The sequence below is a fragment of the Paroedura picta genome, chromosome 3, assembly GCF_049243985.1.
Source record: "Paroedura picta isolate Pp20150507F chromosome 3, Ppicta_v3.0, whole genome shotgun sequence".
Classification (NCBI taxonomy): domain Eukaryota; kingdom Metazoa; phylum Chordata; class Lepidosauria; order Squamata; family Gekkonidae; genus Paroedura; species Paroedura picta.
The window spans coordinates 160,556,257-160,571,976 of record NC_135371.1 but is presented as its reverse complement, the minus strand read 5'-3'; the positions used below and the strand labels follow the sequence as shown (position 1 = coordinate 160,571,976).

At 49.4% G+C, this 15,720-nt stretch overlaps 1 protein-coding gene across 1 annotated transcript; it reads right to left on the bottom strand.

Moving 5' to 3' along the window:
* Positions 1 to 10,028: 10,028 nt before the first annotated feature.
* On the bottom strand, positions 10,029 to 15,224 carry HOXC13 (homeobox C13). The gene is made up of 2 exons (XM_077324375.1): positions 14,432 to 15,224; positions 10,029 to 11,607 (listed from the first exon to the last, which is right to left on the bottom strand). Exons 1-2 carry the CDS (start codon positions 15,093 to 15,095, stop codon positions 11,351 to 11,353), a joined length of 921 nt encoding a protein of 306 aa, XP_077180490.1. The 5' UTR covers positions 15,096 to 15,224; the 3' UTR covers positions 10,029 to 11,350.
* Positions 15,225 to 15,720: the final 496 nt, after the last annotated feature.

The following is a 15,720-nucleotide window of genomic DNA, read 5'->3' as shown; positions in this document are numbered from 1 at the left end:
AAGGGGAGGGAGGGGGTCCCCTCTTTCCCCCCCTCACCTGTTATATAGCATGAACGGACATTCAATTAGTACCGGGTTGAAGCTATATTAAACCGGTTATCTAGAGTGCTCTCAACTGATGGGGCTGGCTCTGTCCGAGAGAGAACTGGTGGGGGCGTCCTTCGCAGACTGCAATGCTCTCGGAGCCCGGGGTCTAGGAAAAGAACCTTAAAAGGGAATCCGGATTTAGGGGAGAGCCGAAGCTGGCTGCTTTTGGAGAACAAAGGCGGAGGGGGAGCTCTTGTGGAGGAAAGAAAATGCAGGGCTTGACACACACACAGGCACCGAGATTGGGGGGGGGGGGGCGAAGAGGCATTGCAGGATTTCTCTCTGCTTTCCACTTTTGACACAGAAGAGCTCGAGGGGCAAATTACCGTAAATATTCACGTATAGGTGGAAAACGGATTTGCGGGATGACTCGTAAACATTAAAATTACGATGATAATGAAAGAACCGACCGTCACCCTCGCCATTCCCGCTCAGATTCCCCGATGGAAATGACACGTTCTCTTTTTCAGAAAAGCCACTTGGAGGTGCAAAAATCCCGAATCCTGACAGCCCGCGGAATAGATCAAGCCGGGCTTCCTTTACATTTAGCGGTTCCTCCTCTGCTCCGGACACGCTGGCTACTTTGCTTCTCCCAGCCGGGCAGGAAGGGGAAAAGGAAAATCACGTGTTAATAAAATAAAACCCTCTGCTTTCTTACTTCTATTAAAGGGGCAGCTCCTTCCCATTCCGAAGTCGCTTTCCACGTGCCCTTTCCTCGCCCCTTATGCAATTCGGCATCTTGCTGTGGGCGCATCCTTGGCTGTGCCGTCTCCGCGTCCAGCGAAACACGGTTCATCCGTGTTTACTTAAGGTTCGTGCATTTGATTAAAAAAACAACAACCCAAAACCGAGCCTTCTCCAGGTGCGACCGAGCGGTGCCGACTCCGCGTTCCACGACTGAAATGCAGAATAACGCAGGACTTCGGGGGGAAACGGCTTTTCCGTCAGGGCGTAAACAATTTTATAGGCTAACAAGCGTGTGATTGCTGGAGGCAGCATATAAATTGGCATTTTTAAGAAGAGGAGCAAAATAAAGAACAGATTGTCTGTTCTGGTCTTTCCGGGCCATATTCTCGGTAAGGCGTCGCTTTGGAGGGCTCCGGAGGGGCTTTGTCTGTCCTGGATCCTGGAGGAGTCATTGAAGCCCGAGAGAGGTTCCTTCTGGTTACGCACCGTCTACAGTATCAGCAGGGACTGCCGAGCCAAGGAGAAGAAGAGACCAGCGGATCACTGACTGGGTTTGTCAGGCCAGGACCGACTTCGCTCCTCAGTCTAACCCCGCTGGTTTCAGCGGAGCCCTCCTGCAAAGGATCGCCCCGCCAGCTCCTAGCGGCACGAGCTTTTCTTAAGGGGGAAAGACAAGGAAAGCAGCCCATGTTGTGGGTATTGCTGGAGGAAAAAGCTGCGATGCCCAGTACCATCCTTCGATTAATCCCAGGTTTAAGGATTCAGTGCGAGGCGCCAAACAGCTGATTGTCCTCCGTGGGATTGAAGGTCCAATTCTAGCTACCCTTTCCTGGGAGTAAGCCCCATTGAATAACACGGGCTTACTTCCGGGTAGGCATGCTCCTTGAAGCAGGCAGGATCTCTGCCGAAATGTGTTCTATAAAGACGCATCCTAAGTCATAAATATATATTTGGGGGCACCTTAATACAATATCTCCTCTCATTTTTTAAATAAGTGAAGGAAGGCAGCTCCTAGCTCAAAAATTACATGGCAAGTCCAAGAGAGGAAGGGGGAAAGGTTTTCAAATTGCCCCATGTTACCAGTATTGATGCCAGTTTAGATGGGGAGCAGAGGGGGGAAACACTAAGAAGGATTAAGTCTCAGCAATAAAAAAAAATTAAAATAAAAATCCACCCCGTTTACTGTTGCAAGGGAATGTAATTACTTTACTGTAGTCTTTAAAATAAAACATTCTAAAGTCTCGGCTAAGGCTTCCTCATGAATATTTGATCTCTTTCATTTAAAGAAAGAGAGAGAGAGAAAGAAAGAAAGAAATGCCTTTGGAGGGAATGTAAAAATCAGATTTTTTTTTTTAATAAAAAGGAGACGGGTAGATATTTTCAAAGGGATTCAAACCAGATGTTTGAATGTCCAGATTGGATATATTTAAGTAAAAAAAATTCTTCCAGCTGAAAAATCTCACCAAACCAGCACCGGTTGTTGGTTAAGAAAGAAAAGGGGGGGGGGGGAAATCCCACAAACAAACAAAGGTCACTGGCAACTCTAAATGCAGATAGAATACAGTCTTTAATTTATTATTATTTTAATCCTCCGCCATCTGTCCTATGTAATTTTTGGAGGCTCCCAGCCTTCGGCTAAAGAAAAGGGTTCCTTTCCATATTTCTGGGGGCAGCATCCGAACACCCCCACATTCAATAAAAGCTGCTTTGAAAAGGGCCACGCAGAGAGAAGCCTCATAGGAGCCGAGATGGCGCTTCGGCCAGTTCAAGGTCACTGTCTAGTGTATTAAATGGGCTCTACATCTTATGCAAATGACTGTCTTGAAAGAACACCAGCTCCTGTCAGAGAAAGAAGAAAGCCCCTCGCTAGGCGACACTTCGCCCTGGTGCTTGTGTTCCCTAAATGTTATCTCCCCGCGCCTCCAACTTCGATTGTCAACTTTATTTCTCAGGATTCTAATCTGTTCCCTCTCCGATATTCGTCGGTCTGACCAGCCAGCCTCCGAGAATCACAGCCCTTAGCAATTGCTTTAACTTTCCCTTCTATTTCTGTTTTAAAAAGCGACCCCCCCCCTTTTACAGACACTCCCAACATATTTCAAAGATCAAAACCATGTAGAATCCACCCTAAGCTATCAAATCACAACATCCACATTTTAAAAAATCACTTAGAAAAAACATATCAGCTGGGTGCGAAATTACAACTGAACTTCAACTCCTGGTGAAAAATTCCTTTTCGGAACATTAAAAAAAATGTAGTGTGTCCTTTTCATTTATTTTCTTTCTTTCTTTTTTTATACCCTCAGTTGGGACTTTGACAATCTCTTTGGTAAGCATGCTGGCCCAGCAAAACTTTTCCTCTTGACTTCTCTTGAAAGCTGCAACTAACTTGGTCTTGAAAGGGCGCTTATTTTGTCCCAGCCCTTGGAAATTTCCCCTGTGAGAATTAAAATAATGTCGGGGACTGGGGAGGTCTTTGCTGCAAGAGGGGCTTGAGCTGTAAATTGGGATACGACTACTAAAAGCCACGAAAATTATATATATGCATATTTCAAGGACTGGGGAGTATGGAAATTGGATAAGTAATTGGATGGTTCATATGGGGAGGAGGATGAATAGAAGTGACAAGATGGGCTAGGATTAGAAAGAAAGTAATTGCAGAGAGCATCAAACCATCTGGAAGGAGGGGGGGGGGGGAGAGACCTGTACTAATATTCCAGGATTCATATACACTGTTTCTTCGAAATGGACGCTGGTTTTACATAGGCTCAGATAAAAGGAGCAGTTTGAGAGAATCTGCCTGAGTTGCTCTGTGCTCGGAAGAGTTAAGTGCTTAGGATGCAGCTACATTTTCCCCAATACCACCAGTAGAGGCTGTCAGTCTCCTGCTGGATTTATGTAAACCAAGGCTGCATCTTCAGTAAAGCAAAGGTAGATAGATAGCTAAGAAAGGGGGGGATAAAACAGTGTCCTGCTTTGTCATGCATGCTGTTTTTATATATTCATGGGGCGGGGATCCACCAAAGACCCTTCCTGGAAACCAATGCTATGGGTTCCAATCAGGTTTACTTCTGAATAGGGTGCTCTGCACCCCCTTCTCCAACAGCATCGTCCAAATGCATCTTTAGGCTTAGAAAATAAAATCAGGAAAGCAATTAAGGAATTCAATTCCAGAGCTATGTGGGATGTTTCTGGGACAGAATCCCCTATATATACAACTGCCCCCTCTATGCATCCGGTCGGACGTGACCCAAACCTCTGATTGTACAGCCATGCAATTTCAGGTGGCATAGTGCGGGAATCTTCTTCGATCCAATGGGGGGGGGGAGATTTTCCTGTGTTATTGCGGTGGGGTGGGGAGGGGGTTCCTACACAGGAGTATTAAAAGAAGCATCCATCCAGCAACTTACCTCAGCCTATAAACTCCGTGGTGTGAAGCCAACTCTCCTCTGCCATCATATAAATAGAAAGTTTCCAAAAACATAACCTTCAGGAGCAAGTGATACCTCGTAACTGGGGAAAAGGGGAAGATGGCGGAAAGAAGAGGCGCCTTTTCCTATAAAAGACCGTAGTTAAGACCGTTATTTAAAGCCCTTGATACAAAAGGAAAGAAAAGGCTAAAACATGGGCAGCTTCCTTTTCATGCCTTTATTGTTGGTCATTAGGCCGCCTGTCTAGACTTGAAATGACACCTTGTTTATCTGTAAACAGAGGCCAGGAACACTTGGAGAAGGCCAGCTCCTGACTGGCTCCTAGAAGATCAAGGCCTTGTGGATTTTTAATGCAGGAAGCTGGTGATGTCAAGGTCAAATAGGCCGCATAGTCATGGTCAAGGCTAGCCCCAGAAGTGACGTCAGGCCCAGCACCAGCAAATTGGGGTGTATTGAGGGGAAAATGCCATTGAAATGGGCTGAGGATAGGGCTTCTGTGTCTGTTTACGAGCGGGGTTGGAAAGGAGGGGAAATCAAGGCCATGTCTGAAATCCACGGCCAAGAAAAGAAAGATTGTGTCCCAGGCTTGCAAAAGGGCTCCCGGGCTCCCACTGATTCCGCACTGTCCATCTTTGTCACCAGCAAGCCTGGCTTGGCCCATACAAGTGTCCATATTTCTCTATGTATTTGTATCTTGTCGTCTCCTTCTCAGCCAAGTCTGTGTCCCCAAAACCTCTAGACGCGCCAGGGCTCCTTTTACGATCACAGGTGCTTGTTAAAGAATAAGGAAGGAAGCAAAACAAGAGAGTGGCCACTTTATACAGGCATGAGAAATGTACAGGAAGAGTGAGAAGTGACCTATCAAAAGTTGTACAACGTCATGCAGAAACGCTTACATGTCACCCATCCGGCACATTTTCTCTTTAATTGTGGGAAATAGCCACTTAGCTGGACATGTACTATAATATTTAGTCCTCCACATAAACCAGCCAATGCATTACATGTCTATGTTCCGCTGAAGACAATGGCCAGTCTTGAAGAACTGTTGATATGAATAGTAGATTGGCCTTCTGTCAACCAATGGGACAATTTCTATTCTTAGGGTTGCTTTCTTGACCAAGTTTTCCTTGAGAAGTAAGTTCCAATGAAATTGAGAAGTCCCATCGGAACTTTCCCAATTAACACGGAGGGACTTTGTCATGCAAGCTCCCAGTGGAATAATTTCTGGTGCCGCTGGACCTGAACTTTCTGCTGCTGCTTCAGACTAACACAGTGACCCCCCCTGAGTGTAATTTCTGGCAGTCACTTCAGGTCCGTAGGTATCTGTTAGGTACACATGGTTATAAGGCGCCATAAGATTTTACAAACACACACACACACACACACAACATTCAATCTAGAGAAGTCCAGGAACAATCGTAGTTGTGTTGCTATACAAAATTCACAGGAGTGCCACAGAGGGGGCTAACTTCAAGGAAATGTTTCTTTATTTGCAAGGAGTGCTGGGTGGGTGGTGTGAAATGTCCATGAACAAGCACCAGGGGATCAATGGAGCAGCTCGATCATGGTTTTGGATCCAACTGATTGTACCCCAGGCCTGCGTGGAGATGGGAGAAGAGACATGCCACCCTATCAATAACTGCACCAAGCTGGTTCTGTACGTGGTTCTGTGTGGCCTTCTGAAGTTAGCCCAAAGCTTGCCTCAAGTAAAAATTCATTTGCTGAACATGAGACCCTGATGAATTTGGGGTAAACGGTTTCTCCCCAAGCCCATGGTACCAGGAGTGGCGAAAGAAGTGCTCCAAGACAATGGAACATCTAGGTGTCCAGGTGTCTATGGACTACAACTCCAGATGTCCATGGACTACATTCGCTGGCAGGGGCTCATGGGAATTGTAGTCCATGGACATCTGGTGGCCCGCAGTTTGACTACCCCTGATCTAGATCCTCCACCCGGCTTGGAAGAAGCTGAACGCCCCCTCTCCCGATTTAGTTGCAGAGCACTCCATGGGACTTTTGTCCAACAGAACCAGGGCCGGTCCTGTTTAGGATTGCAAGAGTCCAGCAGGCCCTTAAAGATCAATCCGATTCCCAGGGCCCAAGGTTGCCAGACGTTTGTTGTTGCATGGGACCAGGCTGCGGTTGCCCCTAAACTCACAGCCAGCCCTTCCGTGGGGTTTACCAGCATGGGATTCTGAAGCTGAGAGTAAGCACAGTTTGCTGGGCTGGGCGTAAACCATTTCTAGCTTCACCCGACCCACTAAAGAAATGTTGGGTTTAGTGCGCTGTGCTCGAAAAATATCTCTTGGACATTGCAAGAACCCCAGGATCCTTCACCCAAAAGGTATCCCCCCCTCCTTTAAGGATTCTTATACAGTCACATCCAACATCTTTTAAAACAGGGGTAGTCAACCTGTGGTCCTCCAGATGTTTATGGACTACAATTCCCATGAGCCCCTGCCAGCGTTTTCTGGCAGGGGCTCATGGGAATTGTAGTCCATAAACATCTGGAGGACCACAGGTTGACTACCCCTGTTTTAAAAGAAAGATACTGCAGTTATCTACATTTATGATAGGACTCGGATGTCTCCTAGGAAACTTGGGTAGCACGTGTAACTTTCTACTGGGGAAAACAGAACCCTTACGCTGCTCGAATGCATGAGTCTTCGCAACCTGTTCCGTCTTGGCTTTAAGTCTGTGTCAATCGGATCAAGCCAAAATGGCATAACACTAGCTTGATTTAAAGGGGCCATGAGTCCGACTGGTCCACCGTCCAGGCTGCCTGCATTTGAGTGGTTTTAATAGGGCTGCATCCCAAGGAAATGCATCTTGGACAGGAGCTTGGCATCCGAATCCAAAACGCCATGCGGGGAAGGATGGATGCATCGTGGCAATCAACCGGTGCCACGTGATTGAGGATCAGCCTGTTAGTCCCATTGACTTCTGCAGGCCTGTTTCAAACTCAAGTACTGTTTGAGGCCACCCAGTAGGGAGTCCGGTTGCCCTGAAGAACACACCTGTGGTTCCCTGTCCCTCACACCAGTGGTGTCAGAGTCCAGTAGCACCTTTAAGACCAACAAAGGTTTATTCAAGGCGTGAGCTTTCGAGTGCTTGCACGGCTACTCATTTGAACCAGTGGAGTCAATACGCATTATTTGGAAGCAAGTTCCTCTTTAAAAGCAACCAACCAGTCAACGGGGCTTATAAACAACAAGTCTGAAGGTTAATGACAAAGTTTCAGTGGTATATCCTCAGATCTCCCTTCCTGAAATATATTGACATCAGTGTTGGTTGAGACACAGCCCATTTCGTGGGGAGATGGGAATATAAGCACTCCTCCTTCATTCCACGGAGATACGTTTCTGTAAGAAAGCATCGCCCATGCAAGAAGTGCTACAATCCATCTGAAGAAAGTTATGCATTGCATCTTCAGGGGATTTGGGTTGGAGAGGAGGACAGATCGGTTTGTGCTCTACATTGAAGAAGGGGAGTAGGGTGTCCCTGCATTTCTCCCCCAAGCCATAATTTTAGACCAGGAATGGGCGAGATGTCTCCCTAGCTCCTCAGCAATGTATTCCTAGATCAGGGGTAGTCAACCTGTGATCCTCCAGATGTCCATGGACTACAATTCCCATGAGCCCTTGCCAGCGTTTGCTGTCCTAGACAATGAAGAAGAAGAGATGCTGTTTTTATACTCCACTTGTCACTACCTGGAGGAGTGTCAATCACCTTCCCTTCCTTTCCCCCACAACAGACATCCTGTGAGGTAGGTGAGCCTGAGAGATCTCTGAAAGAACTGCTCTGTGAGAACAGCTCTGTGCTTAGCCCAACGTCTCCGACCTGGCTGCATGCGGAGGAGCCGGGAATCAAACCCGGTTCTCCAGGTTAGAAGTCGCTGCTCTTCGACACTACACCACGCTGGCTCTAAGATTGAAAAATCTGGGTTGGTCCCACACCTTCAGAAGAAGCATCCAGAACAGCAAATGGAATAATCCTGGATCCAGGTGTGATAACCTGAACTTAAGGAGAAGGCATAAGGATTTTACCAAATATTCATATTTCCCTTGGCCTATGGGGAATATTCCATAACACCAGTCAACTGCTCAACTAATCATCCATCCCTAATTTTGAAATTATTTTCATTTCAACATTCTGGTCATTGCCAGACGTCACCGGTGTTTTGCCCCCAGGCGGCAAGGAATACTTTTCATTTTGTACGCACTCCATGGAAGCAACCGAATATACACACTTCCAAGGAAGCAAATCCCATGGATGCCCAATGGACTTTCCAGCTAGTAAAGAGATTTCGTCTTTACTAGCTAGGCCGGGGAAGAATTTAACAATTCCATTCATTTGAGCAGGTTTCACCCCATAAGAACGTTCTACTTGCAAGTGAATCCCACGCAAGGCCATAGGGTCGCCCCCAAGTAAATAGGTTCGGGATCGGGGCAGTAGGTGACTGATGACGGGATCGCGGGCAAACCAGTGTGCCCGTGTGGACTAGAGGCCACGATCCAGCAGAGTCTGGGGTGCGTTTCTCCCAATCTGCTGGTCCGCCCCCTCCGTCTCCGCACCCAGGACGGGTCGGGTCGTGCGGGACCCTGTTGAGTGATTCCTTCCTCTCCAGGCACTGGGAGAACCACGCCGGCTTAGGCTGACTTGGCTTTCAAAGCGTTTCGCCGCTGCCAATTTGTGATGTAATTAATTGGAGCAAATATTAAGGAAGCCCGGTCTTGCCTAAGGAAACGAAACGGAGGCCACGACGTTGAAAGGCTCCCCGGATTTTCCAGGCAGCGGCTTGCCAGTGGGGGAGACGAGCCGCGCGCCTAGTTCCCGAGATCCCATTCATTCAGAGGCCGGCCACCGGAACGGGACCTGTCGAGTCCGGCCCTTTTCGTGTCTACTCGGAAGGAAGCCTCCCTGCCATTCGCGGGGGCTGAAGGGGTGGTCCAAGGCTGCGAACCAGGCGCCCCGACCTCCGCGTGCTGCGTCCTGGGGAGCAAGTCGACTTGGGGGGACTCCGGAGTAAGGGTCCACAGGCGGGCAGCCCCAGACTAAGCTGAAGCGAGTCAAACGCGCTGAGCGGAAACCGGGCCTTTTCTTTTCTTTGGGAGGTGGGGAGAGAGGAACCGGAGCGCCGAAACCCTGCGCCCCAGCACCGCCCAAGCATGCGCCGCGGAGGGCCGCCTCTGCCCGCCTCGCCTCGCACAGCCTCCCAACAGCCGCATCACCTCGGCGCTTTCTCGCTCCCTCTCCCCCTTCCTCCTCACTCCTGGGCCGGCCGCCCCCCACCCCCATCGCCTACGGGCCCTAGAAGCCGGGGCGATGGCCTCGGGACTCGTTCTGCAAGCGCAAAAGGTGACCTGGGTGGAAACCGGCGCGCACAAGCCCTCTTCCGCGACCCCCTTGGGGTGCCAGGCAAGGACTGGCCAAGGGGAAATGGTGCGAAATTGCAGCCATCCTTGGCGTGCAGCGCTTAGCCCGCGTTTCCTGGAAGCGAGCCGCCTGGAATCGCGCGGGACTTTCTCCCGAGTCGACCTCTTTCTCCCTTTTGTCTATTACCCAGCGCGAGCAGGTTTTGCGGATCGGGTCTGCCTAAACACCCGGATCCTTCACCCAAAAGGTTTCGACCAGAACAAAGAAATGTGCCGGCTCACCTTGACAATGGAGATCCGTCTAGCAGGGACCTCGCTCCTTTCTCCCAGGCAATAATAATAATAATAATAATAATAATAATAATAATAATAATAATAATAATAATAATAATAATAATAATAATAATAATAATAATAATAATAATAAAACAAAAAAGGGGGGAACCCAAACAAACAAACACCGATATTTATTTTTAAGAAATGTATTCTGCATTCAGTACATATCATTCGGACACCACATTATATACATATACAAGACATTTCCCCCCTTTTCTCTTAAAAAAAACAATGGATCGCTTTAACATGGCGAAAGAGCACTCACTGCTGTTAATGGGATATAGGGAACAAAACAGGAAACGGAAGGAACCACTGTAGAACGCTTTCCATACTATCGATGGAGAATATAACATTCCAGTTCTATGGCGAGCAAAAAAAAAACACAACAATGAAACAAAACAAGGAACAATAATAACAACAAATCAACCCCCGTGAGAACATATTCCAGAGAGAACAGAAAACAAGACCCAATTTTTTTTTAAAAAGCAACAACCCACAGGGGCATGATCCATCCAGAGTTAAGCCTGGTGAAACTCTATATCTGTCAACGGGAGACCGAAGCAGATCGCTCGTCCCTCTCCCACCGAAATCCAGCGCATTCGGAAGTGGTCCTCTTTGGCTGGATCCTGCCTTTGGAATTACACTGCCCGTCGCCCTAAATGCAAGACTGGCGACCCGAGTGTCCTGCGTGCTCGAGGTGATTAAACTCAAGGGAAACGACCAACGACAAAGACCAAAAAAAAAAGTCTCACAATAGCAGCGTCATTTTTCATTCTTTTTGTTTTCCTTTTTAGGTCCACCCTAAAGAAAGGAAAGGAAATCTAGGGAATCTTTATTGGAACCGCTGTGAATACGTTCTTCATATATATATATATATATATGTATTTATATATATTTTTATATAATTTTTTTACAATAGAAACCACCAAAGAAAGGAGAGAGGGGGTTGATCGGTGGTAAGGGAAGACGGTGCAGGGGGCAGCGCTAACAATGACCAGTCCGAATCCCAAAGGTAACCCACCTAGGTCTATGGCTTTCCCTCACGCGCTCCACACACACCCCCCCCCCATTCAAGGGGCGCTGGAAGTCGTATGGAAACAGGGATGTCTCAAAAGGACGACCGGATTCACAGTTAAAGGCGGCAGTACGCGGACAGAAAGAATAAGCCAAAGATGGCGGTGGATTCTTCTTCCTTTGGTTCCCCTCTTGTATTCTTTTTTCTTTTAAATAATCAAATTAATTATCAAAGAGTTCAAATGCACCTTCTCATCTATACAAATTTCTTCGATAAATATCTGCATTTCTTTCTTTGCTTCCCCCACCTCTCCCCTTTGTGTGTTTGTGTGTGTTTGTGTGTGTGTGCGTGCGCGCGTGCACGCGTGTGTGTATGTGTGTGCATCTGTGTTTTGTTTTCTTTCCGAAAGGACTCTTTTGTCAGGTCGTGTGAAGGTGAGGTGTCTTAGATTTGCTAACCACTTTCTTCTCTTTCACCCTGCGGTTCTGAAACCAGATGGTAACCTGGCGCTCAGAAAGGTTAGTGGTTGCCGAAATCCTTCTCCGCTTCTCTTTGGTAATGAACTTGCTGGCGGCGTACTCCTTTTCTAATTCTTTCAGCTGGATTTTCGTGTAGGGGACGCGTTTCTTTCGCCCCCTACGGTAGCTGCTCACTTCGGGCTGGAGAGGGACCACATCTGTAAAGGTGAGGAGAAGAGGAAGGAGCGTGTGTAGGGGGGGAGGAACAGGCGAGGGAGGGAGAATAGAAAGGATAGAGAGAAGAGGAGAAAGAAAAAGAGAGGGCGTCTGTTACATTATGTATAATCTGTTGAATCGCTGGACAATGTCTCTTGCAGACATTATGAACAGGAGATCAAAAGCAGAAAACAAATTGGGGGCGGGGCGGGGAGGAAGATGAAAAAGGCCAAGGAAAATGGGGGCCGGGAAAGGGAAAAGGAGGAGAAGAAACTACAGAGATAGAAAAAGGAACAGAAAAAGGCCCGGCAAGGAAGGAGCGTGCCTGAGCAGAAGTATTAATATATTAGAGTGGGGTAAGCGCTGCTATTCCAGGCCGGATTTGTCCAGGGCAGCTATAAAGAAGGAGCACCAAGTCATGGACAAGGCATCTCGAAAGCCCAGGTCCCCTAAGGAGAGCTCCAAAATTAGTCCGAATGGGAGCCAGGGACCTCGCCAGCCTTAGCCTCCTGACTCCTTTTCTACAACACTCGAGGGGCGGTCCTCTTTAGATACGGATCCTCTGTTGGTTTGGGCCAGAGGATGGATCTGGGGGATCGGTTCCCCTAATCTTCGGGACAGCCTCGGTGTGTGCACGTGAGCGTGCCTGTGCGCGTTCTAGAGCCTCTTCACGGACTGATCTGTGCCCCAGAAAGACCATCGAGTTCGAGGGACCTTGGACGGCTCTGGTTGCATCTTGTTCTCACCGATGGTAGACGGATTCCCCCCTCCCCACCAAAAAAACCAACCACAGCCTAGCTCTCTGGGGACTGCTACTTGCCTGAAAGCCCCTTCGCTCTTAAGAAATGGGACCCCCGCGCCGAACCCTGGCCCAGATTGGGCTGCAGAATCAATGGATTCTCATCATCCGTAATGCCTGGAGTCTTTCTCCATAATGGTCTCTTATGCGAAGTCTTGTCCTCAGTCACTTTCCCCCGATTTACTGCAATCCTTGGTGCATCTGCCCCCTCCTCTGACCCCCCTCCCTCTCTGACCTTTCAGAGCGATGAGATGTAGGCTTATCACTGTCGAAGTAATTTTAAAAACCACGATACAAAAACACGGGGCCGGGTGCGTGTTAAGCCTACAGCCGCCAAGAGAGCCTATCTTACAACCTTTGTTCTGTAAAATCAGAGTCCGGTGGCCCCTTTAAGACCAACCAAGATTTATTCAGGGCGGGAGCTTTCGAGGGCAAGCACTCTTCCTCAGTCTCAATCTGATTTTATTGTGCTCCTTCAGACCAACACGGCTGCCCATTGGAATCTCACCTTTGTTCGGGTTACGCTGTCCCCTAACAGCTGAGCGAAGTCACCCCGGGTGGTTTTTGAAGACAGCTCAAGACTACAGAGCTTCTCCTCTTCCTCCTCCTTTGGCTTTTAGGAACCCTGCTCAGATTTACCCCCGGGGTCTCTCTTAAGGCCCAAGCCTGAAGTGCAAAGGCCGATTTGCGTGTGTGTGTGGCGGGGGGGGGGGGGGGAGGGCTTCTGCCAGATCCACGAAACACTAGCAAGTAAAGATCCTGAACGAGGAACCCCAATACCCCCCCCCCCGAATACCGCAGGGCTCTTCGAAAACGGGAGCAAAGGAGCAAGTTCAGAGGGGGAGGCGGTGGCGGAGAGGGAGGGTGGTCATGGGCAACCCATGTGCATCCCACCTTCCTTCCGCACAACAGCACCTCGCCGACCTCCCTTCGACCCCAGGCGAGGGAATGGGGGGAGAAAGTGGGGTCCTCCCCACGCCAGATCTCCGGGGAGCAACCACGAGGACGGCTCTGGGCGCCCCCGAGGCACCTCCCTTGCCTCCTTGGAGCAGCGTTCAGAGAAAGACCCGTCCTCCCTCGCCTTCCAGTCCACCCAGCGGCCTTCCTCTAGGAAGGGAAAGCCCATCATGCAACGCTCAGGCATTGTTGGCAAGCGCTACCCTGTCGGATAGGACATCCCCCCACTCCGGTGTTCCCAAGGCCAATGGACTATTATTATCATTATTATTATTTTTTGCTCCATCTCTGGCTATTTTTTCTTAATGTTTTCACCCCGACGATTAGGAGGGCCCCGGAGCTTGATTGCCAGGCGGGGACCCCGAGAGTAAAGGGACACCTCGCCTCGCTCTTTCATCTCAACCTCCCCCCCCCCCCACTAGCCCTCAGCAATAAGCGGAGCCCGAAGCGCTCCTGCTTTCAGGGTTACCGTCGGGCTGTCAGTCATCCGAGATTTCTAACCCAAGGCAAAAAGCAGCGCCCTCTTTTCTCTCCCCTTTCCTGCTCCCCACCCCCCTTACAAGGTTCATTTGTAAGATTCATGTCACTTGACAGCTACTTCTGTAATTGCAATATGATTTACTGTACCTTCCCGAAACACCCCAGCCCTCCTAGCATAGGGAGAGGGAAAGGGGGAGGGGAGAGAATCACTAACTCTTGCTGCGTTCAGAAATGTGTGTGTGTGTTTTAAATCCAGAAAAAGAGAAGCAAAGATAGAGATCAAGCGAAGGGAGCCAACACAAGCAGGGAGGGAGGGAGGGGGGAAAACACAAAATACACACAAGGCATCGCTACTGGCAAACTGGATGTGAAAGCGCCCTGGATTTCCAAGGTATGTTTTTTGGACTAGCAACCCGGTTGCTTCACCTTCTTCCCGTACGTGCCCATGCAAGCGCTCCGAAGCCAATTTTACCTGGCGGTTAGGTTACAGCCTCTGCACGCAAACATGCCGGATGGGAGAGGGCGGGGGAGAGGGAGAGCGCGAGCGAGAGCCAGCGGGAGAAACAGGAGCCGGTCTCCGAGCCGCTTACCTGGGAAAGGTGATTTCCAGAGATGGGTCGACTGCGACTGCTCTTTCGAGCAGTACACCTGCCCGTCCCAGCCGTTGGACAGAGCCCAGTGCTGGTAGCCTTCCATGGGAAGCAGCGCGTCGTGCCTTGGCTCTGGGTGCCCACTGATACCTGGCACCACTGATACGTCCAAATAGCCAGGGACCGCCTGGTAGGAGCTGGCAAAGCTCGGGTAAAAAGCGAACTCTTTGGCCCGTGAGGATAGTTCTTCGCTGGGGAGGGAGCCGCTGGGCTCGGGGTATTTCTCGGCCGGGTGGTAGGAGCAAGGCTTCTGTTGTAAGTTCACGTTGTGGGAATGGGACAAGCGGCATCCGTAGTAGCTGCCTCCAAAGGGGTAGCCGTAGCCCAGGGTGGCGTTGGACGAGGCTGGCGGAGCCGGGCACTGCCTGGAGGCGTCTGGCGCAGGTATATCCGTGTAGACCGAGCCCTGGTGAGTCCCGATGGTGCTGGAATGACGACCCAAGACCGGGTGAGTGATTAGATCCCTGCAGTGGCTCGCTGGGCAGTTCCCACTTAGCCCTTCCATGGCTGGGATTTTATTCTGGCTATTTTCATTCGGGTTCTCCTCATACACGTACATGAAGGTATCCGCCCAGCGTGGATGCAAGATCAGTGAAGTCGTCATAGCATGGTCTGCCCGAGCTTTTTAAAACTCGACTTCCCAAAGAGAGACACCTAATTTCCCCAACATATTGTTTACCGGGGAGCATGCGCAGAGCCGGCGGGATGGGTCCGCTTCATTAAGAAATCCGTCGGGCCACGTGACCTGTAAATAACCCTCGCCGCGGCTCGCCCGGGCACGTGACGCCCCGCCTGCCCTATCGCCGTCTCCCTGCTGGCTTTGGGCTGGGGAAGGCGAGCTCCCATTGGCTAGCTCCGCGCAACAGAAACAGAAATCCTTAAAGGCGAAGGGAGACACCCATTGATTGTAAAGATCGCGAGGAAATAAATAAGGGGGGGTGTAGGTGCTCGATATTTGGCCGACACAAAGAGCTTGGAGTTTGCTAGGATAGAATTATTGCCGCTTTTTTTTCGCGGAGGGGGGAGTCCTCATGGTTAAAGCTATAGCTAATGACCTGGAATATTTTAGAATTCTATTTTTTAAAATTTAGAAACCATATTGTATTATTAGGTTGCAGTTCTTAAGTCTAACCGTGTTTGCTCATTAAAATGGCCAAGGGACGACGTACTTGATTTATGAAAATGGGCTGGTACAGGAGGCAAATCTAGTCATTGTCATAAATAAGGCG

What these genes read in the sequence shown, in the direction of transcription:
- HOXC13 (XM_077324375.1), bottom strand. Translation starts at nt 15,095, where the DNA reads ATGACGACTTCACTGATCTTGCATCCACGCTGGGCGGATACCTTCATG. An exon ending in CTGGAAATCACCTTTCCCAG is followed by an intron (nt 11,608 to 14,431) that starts GTAAGCGGCTCG and finishes TCACCTTTACAG; the next exon opens with ATGTGGTCCCTCTCCAGCCC.